Source organism: Dipodomys ordii, unplaced genomic scaffold, assembly GCF_000151885.1.
Source record: "Dipodomys ordii isolate 6190 unplaced genomic scaffold, Dord_2.0 Scaffold37, whole genome shotgun sequence".
NCBI classification, from domain to species: domain Eukaryota; kingdom Metazoa; phylum Chordata; class Mammalia; order Rodentia; family Heteromyidae; genus Dipodomys; species Dipodomys ordii.
In genome coordinates this window covers 521,144-540,615 of record NW_012267253.1, presented here as the reverse complement: position 1 = coordinate 540,615, position 19,472 = coordinate 521,144, and the positions used below count along the sequence as shown (strand labels likewise).

The 19,472-nt window shown below is 35.5% G+C and overlaps 1 protein-coding gene across 1 annotated transcript in view; it reads left to right on the top strand.

The window, feature by feature from the left end:
• Window positions 1-15,556, top strand: part of Atl2 (atlastin GTPase 2) — a 44,461-nt gene extending 28,905 nt beyond the window's left edge. The window contains exons 5-13 of the mRNA XM_013017893.1: window positions 2,526-2,576; window positions 2,859-2,915; window positions 3,576-3,668; window positions 6,076-6,214; window positions 7,231-7,358; window positions 8,957-9,013; window positions 10,742-10,813; window positions 11,464-11,895; window positions 14,334-15,556. Of these exons, the coding sequence (XP_012873347.1) occupies window positions 2,526-2,576; window positions 2,859-2,915; window positions 3,576-3,668; window positions 6,076-6,214; window positions 7,231-7,358; window positions 8,957-9,013; window positions 10,742-10,813; window positions 11,464-11,895; window positions 14,334-14,453 (1,149 nt within the window). The 3' untranslated portion in view covers window positions 14,454-15,556. The remainder of the gene's footprint in view (window positions 1-2,525; window positions 2,577-2,858; window positions 2,916-3,575; window positions 3,669-6,075; window positions 6,215-7,230; window positions 7,359-8,956; window positions 9,014-10,741; window positions 10,814-11,463; window positions 11,896-14,333) is intronic.
• Window positions 15,557-19,472: the final 3,916 nt, after the last annotated feature.

Genomic DNA, 19,472 nt, shown 5'->3' with positions numbered 1-19,472 from the left:
AGAAAATTTGTCTTAGATACAAAGGAAGAAGCAAACCAATAGTCAGTCCCTTTAGTTTTACACTATCAATCCAGTACTTTTTTTTCCTTAAAAGAAACAGTATTTGAGCTGGGTGCCCATGGCTTACACCTGTAATCCTAGCTACCCAAGAGGTTAAGATCTGTGCATTATGTTTCAAAGCCAGCCCGGGCAGAAAAGTCCATGAGACTCCTATGTCCAAGAAACTACTCAGGAAAAAACAGAAGTGTCACTGTAGCTCAAGTGGTAGAGCACTAACCTTGAGCAAGAAGCTCAGAGACAGTGCCCAGGATGAGTTCAAGCCCCAGGACTGGAAAAAGAAAACAAACAATATTTGTCCCATATGACTGTAATTAAAATCAGACATATGGCTGCCAGATACAATAAATTCAAAGTATAATTTTTGTTTTTGGCTAAACCCAACCAGAAAAGCAAGTAATTGAGTGAAGAAGCCTAGCTTTTCTATTAGATATCAATGATAATAGTTCTTTGTTATTTGAACTAAAGGAAGTAGAATTAATTAGCATTTAGGAAACCTAAGTGATACTTAAACTGAAGATATATAGCACCTGTTTTGGTTTAAAAAGGGGTAAAATACTTTGTTTTTCACGTATACTCTGAATTCTATCCAGTTTTCTTCATGTTAGGCTAACTCTTCTTTATGAATCAGACTGATTGTATTCATTTGACACCTATCCTTTTGCATTGCTTTATTATTTTTTTGCGATCATCTGTGGTTAATATATCTGGCTGAAATTATTAAAGAATAGTAGGATATCTCGTATGGACAGCAACTTTTAGGGCCATTTTCTTATCTATAAAATGAGATTTTCCTTATCTTTTCTTTTTTCATATGTGGTGGTTGTGTGCAGTTAGAGGTGAGATCTAAATGAGGAGATTAATATATTGCTTTCTTCTGAACCTTTGAGGTTAGTTTTCTTTATTTAATATGGAGCTTCCCAGCTGGTGGTATTACATACTTGTAATCCAAGCACTTGGGAGGCTAAGACAGGATTGTAAGATTGGAGTCAGCCTGAACTCTTAATTGTGAGAGCTATGGTCAAACCCTGTCACTATAATCTGTCTGTCTGTCTTGTCTGTCTATCTATCTATCTGTCTGTCTCTCTGTCTGTTTCTCTGTCTCTGTCTCTCTACCTACCTACTTAACCTATCTCTATATATCTATATTGATATGTATGAATGATTGTTGATAAAGTTGTGTCACTTATTTTTTTCAACAATTTTTTAGCACCTATTAAAGTATAAGGCAGCCTGCTGAGTACTAATGTTTGTATTTTTGCATCTTAGCCTTGAGGGGATTTGAACTCCTCCACCTCTTCCTCCCCTAGTACTGAGAATTGAATCCAGGCTTCATACTTATATACAAGTGCTCCTAGCTTCTAGATCTGTTTTCTGAAAGCTTAGGCCTACATGGGTAAAAATAGGTTCATGATGTAGTTTTAAATTTAAATCTTAAGTTTAACCACAGCATTCATTAATTACCTTTAGATACCCTGTTTGGAAGTCATCAGTGACCAAACAGAGCATTTTACTATTCTTAACCTCCAGGCTCATCTATATATTATCAGTTACTTGCTTTAGAACAATTTGCTCTCTCTTTGAAATAACACTATTTACCTAGAAATAAGTTATATAGGCAATTATTTTCTGTATCCACTTTCATTCTTAAGCAGCCTAGATTCTCTTCTAAGAATTTCAGAAGGACTTAATCTAAAATCGAATTTCTCTTTTCTATACTTAACCTCCATCATCAGTTTATCTGTGTGCTTTGGAAAAGCCTCCAAAAAAATTGGAGGACAATAGTGCCACCTACTGGCATTAGTTTTCACATGCTCGTAAAAAGGACTAGAGGCATGGTTCTGTGGCAGAATGCCTGCTTATTGAAAAGTGTGAGTCCTGAGTTCAAAATCCATTATTGCAAAACAAGTAACAGGAGTTGGATGTGGTGGCACATCTGTAGTTCCATCACCGAGGAGGTCAGTCTGGGTTATAATAGTGAGACCCTGTCTCTCAAGCAACAACAAAATAAAAAAAGACAACTACATTATAGTAAATGATAGTTACAGTTCTGAATGACTGTAAATTGTATTAGTGAGAAATTTATTATTGTAGACATTTTGTTCTTATTTACTAATTTAGAAGATGTTTGTGGAAACAACCCTCATTTTTGTTTTCTTAAATGATTATGATATAGCATTGAAAACACTTTAGAAGGAGAAAAAGAAACATTAAATAATATGCTTTTATTATACTTTTTTGTGTATGGCTACAACTTTTAGGCCATGGATATAGATATATTCTTAATGTTTTACATTGACTTAGCAAAAAGAGAAAATGCTTCCTATGTACCACTGGTTAAGATAGTGGCTAGATGACTAATTTGCGCTAAGGTGTAAAATATCTTTTATTTTCACAAAGGAAATTATATTTAAGCTGTGTATTCAAAATCTAATCTGATGAAAACAAAATGAATTGTGTTTCAACAGGTATATAATTTGTCTCAGAATATTCAAGAAGATGATCTTCAACATTTGCAAGTATGTTTGTCACAAAAATATATGTAAAAGTATTAAAATTTAATTATTGTTTTATTGTAAATTCATACTCAGCAGATCATTGAATGTTATATGGTTTTAAATTAATACGTAATTTCTTAACCTGAGGAAATTTTGTTACATAATTGAAGTATTAGAAAATGAATGGTATGGTTTTCAAATAGCATTAAAGAATGACATCTGGTGCTATAATATAGAACAGCTATACAGATGTCTTCTTTCAGTTTCTTTGGGGGCATTATTTTAAATAACTTGATTTAATAGTTATTTACAGAGTATGGAAGACTTGCAATGGAAGAAATCTACCAGAAACCCTTTCAGGTATGTGTTTTATCATTTAAAAATGTTATGAGAACTCTTAAGCTATCTAGCTTGTAGGTTTGGAGGTGCAAAATGTTAACTCATTTTTAGCACCAGTTTCATGGGGTTCAAACTAACCATTTATTACTGTCATCACCAGTTTACTACAAGTAGAAGTTCACCAAAATCAGAACTAAAACAAATGAATCCAGATTGATTAGGGGTAGTGAGATTTTATTTAATTCCAAAATGTAAGATTGTAAAGAATTTATGACAGTTACTACAGAACGTTACAGGTTTCTTTTTTCTACCTATTACAAAAAGAAGTCTGTTACTTATTTTGGTTTCGGATGAGAAAGTTCCAGGTAGTTTAGTTTTGAAGTGTATATAATTTGCAAGTTGCCGTGGGTACCGATGTTTGCTCATCAGTAAAGTTCTCTCTGTATGACAGCATTGTTAGTTGCTAGTGTTAGTGGACTTCCATTGATTCTGCCTCTTGTGTGGATGTTCTGATCCAAATGATCACGTTTATCAAATAGGTGAGTGGTTTATGGCTGTGCCCAGCACAATTTCTGTAACTTTTGATAAGGATTGTTTGGTTTTGGGGGATGGTGTTCCATAAAGTCATGATTTGTCTTAAGATTTTAATATGAAAATGATTTATATTTTTTCTGTGTGCAGACGTTAATGTTTTTGATTCGAGATTGGAGTTATCCTTATGAACATTCATATGGCTTAGAAGGTGGAAAACAATTCCTTGAAAAGAGATTGCAGGTAAACCCATTTTCTAGAGATTTGAGTATACACATCAAGCCAGGCAAAGGGCTTGGCTGCCTCGATTGTGCTTATATTACCAGTTACTATCATTCACATCAATGAAGTATTCTAGATTAGCCTAGGTACTACATAAATGATGAAAAGGAAATTGGTTATGCAACTGCTAAAGAAGATAATGCTCCAAAATTTAGGAGTAAGTATTTCTTTCCCGAGAAAACTCCCTCAGTAATAAGTATTAAAAAGATACTTTTATTTTAAAAAATGCTTTTGAAGAAGCATTAAAGTATTAAAAAAATACTCTTGAAGAAGATTAAATTCTTTCATCTCTACTTGATTGCATCCAGTTCTCTGGCTGTTGAACTTCTGAATATTTTGGACAGACTGATTAATATGCAGACATAGAACACATATGAAGTGAGGCCCTCTGTCAAAGGGTAGTTATTTCTGGAACAGTGACAGTACACAGAGATAAAAAAAATGATCTTGAATATTATTTAGTTTGTCCTTCTTATTTTTATATGAAACAAGGACACAGAAAACTGAGTTCTCTTTGATCTCTTAACTAACTTTGATCTCTTATTGGTAATTGAGACCAGAACTCAAATATCCTCCTGTGCAATATGCCACTCAGATATTCCTAGAAAATAATCTCACCAAGATTATGATCCTTTACCCCTAATGGGAATACTTGGAAAACTTGCCATTCAGATACTTACAGACTATTATTCATAACAAAAAAAGATAGGAGATCCCTTTCCTCATGTAGTAGGCTACAGAGATTTTTTGTTGGTACATTTGGTTTTTCAGTCACATTCAAAGACTTTGGGTAACAATGTGATTTTCTTGTCCATGGCCATTTAGGCTTTGTTTTTGTACTCATATGAATATTCAGAATCGCTTATAGAATTATTCTTTTATGCCTAGCCTTTTTTGTCTAGTATTTTTTCTGAGATTAAACCACATTGTTGCACATAGTTTATTGTTCATTTATTCTTACTATTACACAGTATTTCACTGAATGGATAACTTTTTCCATTCTGTGATGGAGATTTTCCACCCTCCCATTCTACCCTGGATATTTAGGTCATTTTAAGGCTTTAATTATGAATAGCACATGTTTTGTTAGAATGGCTTTTTAGAAGAATCTTTGGAATGTAGAATGTGTGAATTATATCTAGATAAGCTAGTAATTACTCACAGTGTTTCTGAGGTTAAGCTTTTTTTCCAGAGAAAACACTGATAATTTTGCAGAGAGCCCTGGATTCCTAATTTCTAAGATTATCTAAACTGTACCAAAGCTTTTTGAAACTTAGTTCTTATTTTTTCAGGGGTTAGTCTTTTTATTTGTCGGTAAATTAGTATTTAGATTTTAAGCGTCTTTTTGTTTTATTTTGACATTTAAGTATTCAAAAACAAGTTCTTTACTGGTTTATAAGTCATAACCAGAATCTATTATTTAGACATTAGATACTATAATTATTATTTGTATTTTTTGATATCTCAGGCAGCTTAGAAAAAGAAATACCTTTTTTATTTTACCAGAGTGTTCAGAAATAGGAAACCTGGAGTATAACTCAAGTGGTGGAGCACCAGTGTTCGTGAAAATGTCAAGTCAGAGCACAGGCCCTGAGTTCAGGCTCTAGTCTGACACACACAAGATAGAGATGTTTAAGTTATTGTTATTTGTAGTGTATTGGGATTTGAACTCCGGGCTTTGTGCTGGTTTAGACAGTGTTATGTCACTTGAACCACATCCTCATCTCATTTTTGTTTAGTTATTTTTCAGGCAGGGTCTTGAAGTTTTGCTCTGGGCTATTGTTAGCCTTTGATCCTCTTCCCTATAGCTCTTTGCATAATTGGGACTATAGGAATGTTCCACCAAGACTAATTGAGATCAGGGTCTTTCTGACTTTTGGCCTTGAACTGTGATCTTTGTGTATCCACTGTTTTTTTGTTTGTTTGTTTTGTTTTTTTGTCGGTCAGGAGGCTTGAACTCTGAGCTTGAGCGCTGTCCCTGTGCTCTTCAGCTCAAGGTGAGCACTCTGCCGCTTGAGTCACAGCACCACTTCTGGTTTTTTAGTGGTTTATTGGAGATAAGAGTCTCATGGACTTTTCTGCCCGGGCTGGCTTTGAACTGTGATCCTCAGATCTCAGCCTCCTGAGTAGCTAGGAGAACAGGTGTGAGCCACTAGTGCCCAGCTGTATCCACTTCTTGAGTAGCAGAGATTATAGGCCTGAGCCACTGCACCAGGTCTTAGACATTTAGTAATTTGTTTTGCCAATGAACTCTTCTCTGGTGTAGCATCTGAGTTGAGAGTACATGTGTGTAAGTATGCTGTGTAACTCCCTTTTCAAAGTTAATTTTTTTTCTTCCATTTACTATTCTATTTCTTTCTGTCTTCAGGTAAAACAAAATCAACATGAAGAGCTACAGAATGTAAGGAAGCACATTCACAATTGTTTCTCAAATCTGGGTTGCTTCCTTTTGCCACATCCTGGTCTTAAAGTTGCAACTAATCCTAGTTTTGATGGGAGATTGAAAGGTGGGAATTCCCATTCTTGATAAACTCAGAACTTGCTTTTTTAGAGGATGAAATTTTTAAAAAATATGATTTCTTAAACTTCGTGTCTTATGGTGGGAGGCCCTTGATAATAAAGTGGATTATAATGCTCTGTGTTATCTCTAACTTTTCATTGGTTTCTTTGCTACAGTTTTGCATATTGCTTACACCATTTTACCATTTTGTTTTGTTTATTTTGGCATTCTGGTACTTAAATTCAGGGTTTGCTAAACAGGCCTCTGTCACTTGCTTTAGTTTTAGGATAGGTTTTGTATTTTTGCCTGGGTTCTAGCCTGGGACTGTGAACCTCCTATGTATGTTTCTTATGTAGCTGAGATTATAGTCTTGCCTTATCACTCCCACTTTATTGGTTGAGATGAAGTCTTACTTTGAATCAGTTTTCTTATTTCCTCCTCCCAAATAATTGGGATTACAAGTTTGTACTACTTAGTCCATTTTATCATGTGAGCTGTTGCTCAGGACTGATATCCTGAATATTGTTGTTTAAGGATACAGGTGGACCTGTTGCAACAATAAGAATGTTTCTTTTTAACAATCTGGTTGCTGTCTGCAAAAAGCCTTCCATTTATTGTATTGATGGAATCAGATTTAAGTTGTGTTTATTTTAGGATTATTTTGAGTGTGATCACAAAAGATTTGAGTTTGACAAAACTTTTACAGATGGATAGAAAAAAATCTGTATAAAATAGAATAATGCATGTCTTTTGTAAGTTAATAGTTATTATGGGGGTTGTTTTGGTAGTTTACAGTTTGAGGCAGAAGAATTATGGAAGGATGGGAAACTAGGGTAACTTAGTAGTGGGAATTAGATTTTTTTCCTAGGAGATATACCTTACTTAAGTATACTTATAATGGTTTTATTTAAATAATTGATGTACTCTTATTTCATAGAATAGAACTTTATGAATGTTATCATTAAGATATTTTTCACTCTTATTTTTTGGACTAATGTGTTCAACCAATTTCATATCCACCAGATATTGATGAAGACTTTAAAAGAGAGCTTCGAAACTTGGTTCCATTGCTCCTTGCTCCTGAAAACTTAGTAGAAAAAGAGATAAGTGGATCTAAAGTCACTTGTAGAGATCTTGTAGAATATTTTAAGGTAGGTAAACTCTTAAAGAAAATGATTTTGAGATATAAATGCAGTTTCTTATCTTTATTTTAAAACCAAAATTTTCTGTCTTAAATTAGATGAATCAACATTTAGAGATACTTAAAATATTGTAGTACCAAGGAGCAGTGACTTACACCTATAGCATAATTGCTTAGAAGCCTGAGATCTGAGTATCTTAGTCACAAGCAGCATGGGCAAATCCTGGAGATTCTTAAATATCCAATTAAACAACAAAAATATGAAAGTGGAAGCATGCCTCAAGTGGCAGAGCACAGCAAGAGTGGGAGGCCCTGAGTTCAAGCACTAATACTAGTACAGACAAAAACAATAGTGACATATGTTCACAGAACTTCCCACCTTGGTCTTTCTCTCTCTGATGTAGAGAGGAGAGCCATTCACTCTCATTTGTGAGTGCAAATAGAAACATAACTCAGCATGCTAAGTTCTCACAAAAGCCTTCCCTTAGTTCTGAGAACTTGATAAGAATAGCTGAAAGTATCTATACTGGTTTTGTATTTCAAGTAAATTATTCATGGACCCACATACCTTCTTACTTAGCCTTTATAGTTGACCTGCTAGTGTTGTAAGGAAACTCAGTTGTGAGGAACAGAGAAGCCACCACTTAAAAGGCCAAATGAAGAGTTTTTATTGGAGAGCTGGAGAACTGCTGGTGGACTCTTGTCTCAAAGACCAGAAGCCCTGAATGCAGTTAGCACAAAGCTTATATAGGCCCAAACCACACAAGGTGTGTGGAATCAAACCCAACAAAAGTGTTATATATGAGCAAAGCAAACCAGATGAGGTTTAAACCTAATAGAAAAGCAAATCATCTAGGGAAACAATCAGGGGAAAGCAAGGGCCAGTCATCCAGGGGAAGCATAGACCCAGTCTCCTTACTTCACTAGAACAGATTATTGTAGAGGGTTGAGATTATTGTAGAGGGTTGTATTCTTTTGTGTGTGCCACTACTGGGGCTTGAACTCAGGGCCTCACACTCTTGATTAGATCAAAGCTAGTGGTCTACCACTCGAGCCACACTTCCATTTTGGTGGTGTGGATAATTGGAGATAAGAGGCTCTCAGATTTGGCTTGTCCGTGCTGGCTTTGAACCTTGATCCTTAGATCTCAGCCTCTTAATTAGTTGAGATTACAGGTGTGAGCCACCAGCACCTGGCTGAGGTATAGTATATAATATATACAATATAGAATATATATACCTATATATATTTATATATATATAGTATATAGAGAATAGTATATAGTTGAAAAGGAAATTAGTTGATTAAAAATGTTACTTCTGCTTGCTGATTAGACACTTGATCACTTTGCTTTTTTGCTTAGTTATGAATTAATGGTTAGTTATGAATTATGATATTTGCTTAGTTATAAATTAATCTTGAGTTACACAAAGTGGAGACAAAAGATGCCTATGTTGACTTCTAAAACCTATCCTTTTCTTCCTACAACTTATCTATTTGATAGTATTGAGGATAGGATTAACCTTGTAGACAGATCACATATGTTTAAAACCTAGAATTTCCTTTTAAATTGTATAACCCACTAAAATGAATCTTCTGTCCTTTTAGGCTTACATTAAAATATATCAAGGTGAGGAACTTCCACATCCAAAGTCCATGCTTCAGGTATGAGGACAAGAAGAGATGTGAATACACTTAAGTGGAAAAACAAAATTTTTTGCTTTAATTAGAAACATAGGTAAAAAGGGGATATGTACTTTTTTTGCATACAAATACATTTTATCTATTTAAGGCAATCTTTGTATGAATTCTGAAAATTGTATATGATTTATTTTGTAACTTCAGAGTGTAGATCTTGAGTATGTACAGGCTGCTAGAAATCGAGAGTCCTTGGTACTTCCTCTTTAGATGCTCAAAGTATAAGGAAATTTTTATTATATAAGATGGCTTAATGTGGGCTTTGAATTAAGCTGCTTCTGTTCTCTGAGTCTTTGACAATAAATGTTGTTCAAAAATATAAGGCTTATAGCCTGCACCAGTAGTTCATGCCTACAATCCGAGCTGTTCAGGAGACTAAGAGCTGAGGATGGTGGTTTGAAATCAGTCCAGGCAGGAGAGGCTGTGAGACTTTATCTCCAATTAACTACCAAAAAGCTGAAAGTGGAGCTGTGGTCCAAGTGGTCGAGCACTAGCCTTGAGCAAAACTGCTTAAGGATAGTGCCCATGCCATGAGTTCAAGCCCCAGCGCTGGCACCAAAAAAAAAAAAGTAAACTAATGCTTTTTTAAAAAAAATTGGATATTAACAATTTGTTCTGTTGGTAGTGAATAAATATAGACTTCTTTTTAATTTCTTTTTTTTTTTTTGCAGTACTAGAGCTTGAACTCAGCTTTGTGCCAACCCTTTGTGCCCCAGTTATTTTTGAGATAGATCTTGCTTTGTTCTGAGCCAGCCTGGCAGTCATCCTCCTATTTATGCTTCCTGCTGTGCAAAGCTGGGATCACAGGTCTGAATCACCATGCTCAACACTTTCTTTTGAGATGAGATTGCATGAACTTTTTTGCCTGGGTTGTCCTAGAACCATGATCCTCAGTTTCAGCTTCCCATATAGCTATATATCCAGGATTATAGCACATACCACTGTATCTAGCAATTTACTGAGATGGGATTTTGTGTGCTTTTTAAGTAGGCTGGACTCAAACCATGATCCTCCTGATTTTAGTCTCTGGAGTAGCTAGGATTACAGTGCCTGGCTTCTGATTTTGTTTTTTTTTTTTTTGCCCCAATACTGAAGTTTGAACTTCCGGTACTGGAGAAGATCTTGCTTTCCAGATAGGTGCTCTACTGCTAAATCTACACCTCCAGTTCCATGCTTTATAATTCTTTTTTTTTTTTAATAGTGTTCTTTTGGGACACTGTTTTTGTAATTAATTTTTACTTGTGAAAATTGACTATTTGGGGCAATTTCTCAGTTTCATGCTGGGTTAAACAGTATTTTCTGATAAAACTCAGTGTGACAACTAGCTTTATGTACTTGAGAATGACTCAGATTCACAGAAATGAGAACTGTATTTGATCTTATGATATTAACAACTGTGCACTAGGAATTCTTGATTCCTTACATATAGAGACCTGACACATTGTAGGGTTCTGTCTACCTGAGTAACTAGTATATTCTACAAGTCCATTTAAACATAAACCTAAGCAATACACAATTGGGTAGGAAGTTCTATTAGAAGTCTGTATCATATCTTTTATATATCTTCCCACAAGAAAGGAACTAGATGTTGATATTTTCTGAATTCTTCATTATTTATAGTTTACTATGTTTGGAATTTCTAGTCATAGAGCTTTTTTTGCATACACTAATGGCACATATAATTTTATGTTTTAGGCAACAGCTGAGGCGAATAATCTTGCTGCAGTAGCAGGAGCAAGAGATATTTATTGTAAAAATATGGAACAGGTTTGTAACTAAAATTTAAACTTGATACTAGGGAAAGATAGGAGATTTTTATGATTAAAGTAATTGATCTAATTTGTGGTCTTTATATATTGTCATACTGTATCATTATATAATTCCCCTTTATGGTCTCTGCTAGAAATAAACTATAAGAAAATAATTGGTGTGGTTTGAATACAGAATTCAGGTGACAAGTGACTACATAAATTCAACTGAAGTGTTTTCTGACTTGTAATTCAGAGTGCTGTTATTCATAATCTGTGATGGAAACAATATTAGGCAATAGCAGTGTCTGCATTAAGCTTGTTAAACTAGTGAAGTATTGATCTCTGTAGTACTATTACTTCTGCATTCTCTTCATAGCATTTATTTTGTACTATTATGGTGTGTTGGTGGGGCCAAATGAAGTTACGTTGATGGTGGTGTATTTTATTTTTTGTTTCCAGTTTTAGTTGTCTTAGTCATAATAGTCTTAGTCTATTGAGTCAGACATGGAAGAAATAGCAGGTTTTAATGTTTTGTGAAGTATTATAAATAAAACTAAATCATGTAAGTGATTTGATTTTCAGAGATTAATATCTATGAGCAGGGAGCTTCTTTTAAATGTTATTTCTAGCATGTAATAATCTCCTCCTACAATTCTGCCCTTATAGGTATGCGGTGGGGACAAGCCTTACATTGCACCTTCAGATCTGGAGCGAAAACATCTTGATTTCAAGGAAGTGGCCCTTAAACAGTTTCGTTCTGTGAAAAAAATGGGTGGAGATGAGTTCTGCCGTCGTTATCAGGACCAGCTTGAAGCTGAAATTGAAGAAACCTATGCAAATTTTATAAAGCACAACGATGGCAAAAATATCTTCTATGCTGCTCGTACTCCTGCCACGCTGTTTGCAGTCATGTTTGCTATGTACATAATCTCAGGACTGACGGGCTTCATTGGCCTAAACTCTATAGCCGTCTTATGTAACCTTGTCATGGGGTTAGCACTGACATCCCTTTGTACTTGGGCATATGTTAAATACTCTGGGGAGTTCAGAGAAATTGGAACAATGATTGATCAGATTGCTGAAACACTATGGGAACAGGTTGGTATCTCTGTTTTGGTTTTTCAGTGACTAATCTTATTTTCCCCTCTTACCTACTAACCTCCAGTGTTTGCACACCTACTTTTTCCCTTTATGTAAAAAATGACCAAACAATGCTTTGTTTGGATGTAGAATCTCTATTAACTGAATATTTATTTTTCTTTAAATTTGTAATTATTTATAGGTTTGGCTATATCAGACAGTAGGGGCAGGGCCAACGTCTCTGATTTTTTTGTTTGTTTATTTGAGAAAAGAAAATATCCATAAGCAGGGTTTTTTTTGTTTTTGTTTTGGTTTTGGTTGTTCATGGGGCTTGGACTCTGGGCCTGGGTGCTGTCCTTGAGCTCTTCAGCTCAAAGCTAGTGCTCTATCACTTTGAGCCACAGTGGTTTTCTGGTGGTTAATTGGAGATGAAAGTCTCACAGACTTTCTTGCCTAGGCTGGCTTTGAACTGCAATCCTCAGATCTCAGCCGCCTGAGTAGCTATGATTACTGGCATGAGCCACCAGTGCCCAGCTTCCATAGCAGTTTTAAAGGTAAAGAAAAGAAATTTAGAAGCACAGTCAGTGTAAGTTGTTAACAATATTGGCAGATTGCCTTCTTATGAAGGTAGTAGTAAGTTGCTGATATGCTTCAAGGTGGCTCCCACATAGATTTCTTTCTAAAGAAATTTTTACATCTGTGCCTTGGAAATACTAATAAACAAAACAAAACACCATGAGCAAAGAAACCAACTTCAATCATAATTCTTTTTTTTTTTGGTGGTGGGGGGGGGTTCGGTCATGGGCCTGAACTCTAGGCCTGGGCACTGTCCCTCAGCTCTTCAGCTCAATGCTAGCGCCTTACCACTTGGGTCACAGTGCCACTTCCAGCTTTTTGCTTTTTGCTTTATGTGGTGCTGAGGAATTGAACCCAGGGCCTCATGCATGCAAGGCAAACACTCTACCACTGAGCCACCTTCCCAGCCCCTCAATCATAATTCTTTACCTTAAGCAGAATTCAAAGTCAGGCTGTGACCTCTTGTCCTGAAAGTATAAACTAAAGTCGATTTATATATCTGCCACCTCTGTGTTAGAATTGCTAGTATACAGGTATGAATATTATTAAAACCATCATAATGAAAGTAACTGAACATCATCTCAAGGACCATAATGAATGCTGAAGTAATTACTGATGAACAATGTAATATTATAGACATTTTCAGATCCTATTTCTGGGCCAGTGAGGTATTGAAGTGAAGTATTTAGGATACTTGGGTTCATTTTTGCTTCTGCTTAAAATTCAAAGGCTGAAGAGGTAGAACATGTTTTAAAGAAACTTGATAGGATGCTGACCTTTCTTGTAATAATGCTTACATTAAGACATTGTAAAGTTACCCACTATGTTTATTTGGATTTTCTTTTTTTTCCTCTTTGGAGACGTGCTGTTATTTATTAAGATTCTAATTTGGAAATTTCTATTTGGATATTCATTAAGTTTAAATTTTTATCTTTTATAAACATCACTATTTCACAATCTTTTGCTATATTCAGTAGAAGATAGATTAAACTCTGTCACCACATTACCTTTTTTAAAAAAACATGATCTACTTGGAAATTTTGAATGATTACTGACTTTTCTTCAATAAGAACTTCAGTAATTGTAGTGTTTTCTTCTAAAACTCATCTGTTCAGCATTGATTTTAAGATTTATAAAACAGTTATATGGAACCATTTCAGGTGTGTAAAATTATTTTCATACAGCACAGTGAGGGTAAGGTGATCATTACCCAGGGAAGATATGTGCTGTGTCATCAAACTTTGTCTAAATTTCTTTGCGTTTCTCTTTTCTTTTGCTTCAGAGGAGTCCCAGGAAGGTGAGAAACCTACGAAGTCTCAAATTTTTATAGTCTTAAACTCTAGCTTTAAGGCACTCTGAGTCATTCTCCTAACAAATCACTCCATGTTTTAGGTCTTTTCCAAACTGTTTGAAGTTACTAGACGTCGAATGGCTCATCGTGCTCTTTCATCAGCACAGCGTCAGAGACTGTCATCCAACAATAACAAGAAGAAAAATTAGACAGTATTTTTAACTTTTTTCTCTATCTGAAGTGTTCACACTTATACATGTAGGACAATAAGCAGGACCGTCTGGGCCGGTCTGCCTAAATGCTGTATACATACCAGATTTGATGCTGCATATAGGGTATGGAATTGCACATCCATCTCATAGGATTTGAATGGTTTGAATGAGAGGAAAGTAATTTTGTTGCATTATAAAATGTCTATCTACATTATTTGTAGCATTGTAACTTTTTTTTTGGGAGAAGCATCTTTTTATTTCTCACATTCCTGGTTATTTTTATCATTGCTTTGAATTGAATTTTTATATCTATTTTTATATGTAACTCTTTTTTTACCTCATGTTTTTGTTTGTTTTGCACATTTCTCATACCACAGGTATTGAAGCCCCTGGGTGATAATTTGATGGAGGAAAACATAAGGCAGTCTGTAACAAACTCTATCAAGGCAGGCCTGACTGACCAAGTGTCTCATCATGCCCGATTAAAGACAGACTGACAGTTCATCTCCTCATGGACTCCACTCTCCCTTTTTCATGCTTGCTGTACAATGAGAACTCAAATAAAAATAAACCAAAGTTTACAATCAACTGTAGAAGTAGTTTAGTATAACTGGCTTCACAGATGGCTGCCACAGAGTGTGAAAATTGTTTGTTGGTTTTGAGCATTCTTTTAATGGCTCCTTACACCTGGAAATTGGATAAGGAGCATTAGTTTATCATGCACATTGTGCCATGTTGAATTCTTTTTCTTTTTAGTCAATCTAATGTTAGTGAAATTTGTCTTATGTAAAAGGATATTTCAGGGAACTATTTTAAGAAATCTATTTAGAGTCTCTAACATAATGACCCATTGAAATTTTAATTTTTAGAGAATCTATGAATCATTGTATCAAGAATCAGATTGGAATGACAATGAAGCCTTTATTGAGCCACTACATTAAAAGTATATATTGCTTTACTGCCTTCAATACCAGTATTACATAAATGCATGTACCAGAAACGTCACGAAAATTACATGACAACTCTTGTAGCTAAGAAAGTAATTTTGAGGTGTACATTTGTCTTGCCTTTTTAAATTTGTAAACCAGCCCTAAAAAATGCATATCTGGGAAACTGAACTGTCTTTTTGCAGTTTAGCCTTCATGTACATAAAATATGCCATTAATTTTATTGGGGGAAAAGATTCCATCCAAAAATGTTGCCTACAGCTATGAGTTAAGAGTGTCTGTACTGTACAGCGTGTAGCTTTTATTTTCTAAAATCACAGATAGGGCATGTATATGAATTATAAATATATAAATACAATTTTGTATTAAAAGTTTTGTAGTTTATGGCAAAATCTGGTTCTGTGGTAGGCTAATAAGTACAGTCCCTGTGAAAGGAATGTTTGTGGCTCATGTCAGTGTGTGAATGCATAGACAATTTAAAGTTTTGATATATTTGTGATATTTATCTTCTTTGAGCACTGCAATCTCACACCCCCCACCCCCAAGGGAATTCAATGGGAATGTTTATTGTGACTTGTCCTCTGTTGCATTTTAAAGTTATTTCCTGTAATTTATTTTCAGTACATAATTAAAAATTTGTTGTATATATAAAATGAAACTTGTGATTCTTTTTTAAGGAATTCTTCAAATATGTATTCCACTACATAAACCATATTTGTTTATACTGAAAAGAGCATGAGCAGGAAACACTCGAGTTGAGAGCTCTAAGGTATTGTATCTCAAAACTAAACTTGTAAAACTAAGCTTATTTTTGTGTCGTCTTGTGAGAAGCCTGGGGTTTGTTAATTCTCGTTAATTCATCTTCCCTCCCTCCCTCCCTCCCCCCTCTCTCTTTTTCTCTCTCCTCCCCCTTCTCTCTTTCCTTCCCTCCCACCTTCTCCCCTTCGCCCTCCAATTGTCTCTTTCCTTCTCTTTTCTCCTTCCCTACTCTCCCTTAAGCTCTCTTTCCCCATCCTATTTCCCTCCTGTTGTATGTGTTAAATGTGAAGCTAACATTTCTTTAATATATTTATAGTATTCTTTGCAAGCACCTATTAAAGCACCTAGTTTGATTTTAAGTGAAAATTCAGATGTTGAGTTACATGCATGAAAAGTCTAAATGTGTTTTGGTTGATATTTCTTCTTTCTCACCCCATTTGAATCCTGTTTTTATATGGATTGTATTTGTTTCCATCTGTATTAAATTGCTGCTTAATCATTTGTTCTTAAACCTAAAAGAATCCACTTGAAATGTCTCTTTATTTCTTCTACCATCCTGTTTTATGAATGCTGTGGACTGTTTTTAATGAGTGAATAAAATAAAAAGTTTGTTGTATAATAGCAATTGTTCTGAAATTAAAGACTTTCACAGCTTACCTTTTAAGAAATTATGAAATAATAGTCTGTTGGGTCCTTAGCATTTCTGGTTAAATTAGTGTTTTTCTCAAGAAAGCATGTTAGTTTTAGATAAATTTGAAACATTGTTAAACAAGAAGCAGTAAAAGGGATTAAAGACAGAACTTGACTGAAGAAACAACTTTGATGTTAATATATTTTCTGTGGTATATTTTAAACAAGATTTTTGCAGTAAAAATGCTCCTACTTAATTAAGACACAAATAATGTACTTTTCAGTGCAAGGGGCAATTATTATGTGATCCTGCTGTTGAGTATAAAAAATATTTTTCATTGCTCACTAAGGTAGATTGCTATTCATTGTTGGCTTCAGTGAAAATACTCTAGTTGTAAAATTAACAAAATTTCATTTTTTTTTCTGTACTAGAGTTGAACTTGTGCTTGCTAAGTAGGTGATCTGCCACTTGAGCCACATACTCAGTGTCAGTGTTTCACCTTTGAAGGCTGTGTTTTCAAACTCTGTGTTGAGTTTTGTTTTACTTAAAGAATTGAGCTGTGTAGAGACTTCAAGAAGTAGTTGTTTTAGCCCTTTAGCTAGATAATAAGCATTATTAGTGTATAGTTTGCATGTGTGTTGTACATGTTTAGCCTTCAGCCTGAAAACTCCTGGCCTGAATCTCTCAGCTAACTGGACCAGAATTAGTGTGCACACCTAAGTATCTGGACAGATACATTCATTCTTGTTTAGTTGTTGGGGGTGATGAAATCATATTGGAGAGCTGGCAGCTATGCTCTGGCAGCCATTTTTTTTTGCCCAGAGTTTACAAATCAAATGACTGTCTTGCCTGGTTTCTATCTAGAGCTCCTGCCATAGAGAAAACTTGACACTGGAGAATTTTTTAGTTGTTGGCTGCTGGTCACACAAAACCAAATCATGCATCTCAAAGCACAGAGTTGTCAGCTTCTGTATTTATTCTACTGAATCTTAGGAACTTCTCTTTCAGCTTAGCATTTTGCTGGAGCGTACGCCTGAGGAGTGCTCACCATTACTGCACCAAAGTACAACTTGTATGTGCTTTTAGGTTTATGAATTTGGATGTTATTTGTTTGTTTATTTGCCCTTTGCATTTGTTACTGTTAGCTCAAATTGTTAAGGTGGGGATTTCATTGTTCAATTTACACGTTTCCAATATGTTAAAATCAGTCTCATCCTTTTGTATCACTCTCCCTTCCTCTTTTCCCTCCTTCCTCCCTTGCCTTGAACAAATTTTAAACGGGTTTTCTTGTTCAGTTAACTTAGTTGCAAGAGTTCATAGTTGCATAGTTTGTTTTCGTAGTTTGTCTCTTTACAGCCGTGATCGCAGTGGACCAGGTCAAAAGTACCTAAAGATATAATAAAGCTTAGGGAATGGAAGTACTGCAGTCTCTAGCTCAAATAATTCTACATATTTATTTCTACTTTTCATACTAAAGACAGTCTTATACAAGAAGAAATCAAAATAAAAATCTCAGCTGGATATAAAAAATGGTTTATACCTGTGATCTTAAGTTTGAGGCCAGCATGAGTTGTACCAAACATTAAGAAAAAAGTCTAGATAGCTCAGGCTGCAAATGTAGGGCTCAAGCACACACCTCTGGAAGCTTGCGTAAATACGAAGCTGCAGACAGACCATCTGTACATCAAGATGCAGACAGTTTGGCATTCTGAAAAACGTTAAAACGAACAGATTTTGCTAATACTGAAGCAAAGCAAAAATTACCCATAATATTACCACTTCAAAAAATAGGAGTCAGTGGGGCATCATGGCACATGCTTATAGTCCCAGTATTATAACGGCTGAAGCTGGAGCATTCCTGGGCTGTGTAGTAAGACCCTGTCTCAGAAAAAAACCCAAAAAACAACCAAAAGATTTAATCAAGAAGTCAAAAGCCTTGCCATTTGATTGTGTGCTTCAGAGGTAAATATTTAGTTCAGTATGTGCTTAATTGAAACTTTTTCTGTGCTTGTAGACGTAATCTATGTATGCAAAAATATGCTCTTATTTTTTATTTTGCATGAAAGAATTGTCCTATACTTTGCATACAACATGAATGCTTTCCTAGGTAATTAAGTATTTAATAATCAAATTATTCTTTCAATGGAAGATGAGTTTCTTAAATTTTTGAGGTGGAATGCCACTGTGTTGCTCAGGGTGGTAACAGTGATCCTTCTACCTCAGCCTCATAAGTAGCTAGGACTACAAATGCATACCACCACACCTGCCACACCTGCCACACCTGATTGGTGGTTGGAGGTTTAGGAGGGAAAAACAGACTTTGGATCATTGACAGTTTGCTTTTTATGACTATTTTCCTCTGACCACAGGATTGGTGAGAGAATCAAGTAAAATGTGAAAGGTGCTTTTAGTAATCAGGTACAAGAAGAGAAAATTGTGTGCCAGTTTTGCTTGTGGTAAGCCTGCATCTACTTGATCTGCTGACTGCCAATTACTTCCTGAAGCTTATTCACAAGTTTTTTCTTTTTTCTGTCATTTATTAAGGGTGTGGTGTTGGGGATCAAACCCAGTGCCCTGTGCATGCTAGGCAGGCACTCTCCCACTGAACTACATTCCCAGCACTTTTAAGAATTGTAAAAAATGGGGCTGGGAAGGTGGCTCAGTGGTAGAGTGCTTGCTTTGTATGCATGAGGCCCTGGGTTCAATTCCTTAGCACCACATAAGCAGAAAAAGCCAGAAGTGGTGCAGTGCTTGAGCTGTAGAGCTGAGGGACAGTTTCCAAACCCAGTGTTCAGGCCCCATGACCAAAAAAAAAAAAAATAGTAAAACAAAACAAAAACCCTGGCAAGTTTATATGGTAATTATTAAACCAGAGACAGTCTAAAGGTAACAAGTCTAGCCACTGACAGCAAATGGCATAGTGGGCTGGGACGTTGTCTCAGTGGTAGAGTGCTTGCTCACATGTATGAGACCCTCGGTTTGATTCCTCAGCATCACATAAGCAGAAAAATCTGGAAGTGACGCTGTGGCTCAAGTGGCAGGGCGCTAGCCTTGAGCTGAAGGGCTGAGGGACAGTGCTCAGGCCCAGAGTTCAGCCCCCACAACCAAAAATAAAGGCATAATCTAGACATCCTAACTTCAAAACATGAAGACTACTTAAAAGTTGTCCAATTTAGAGC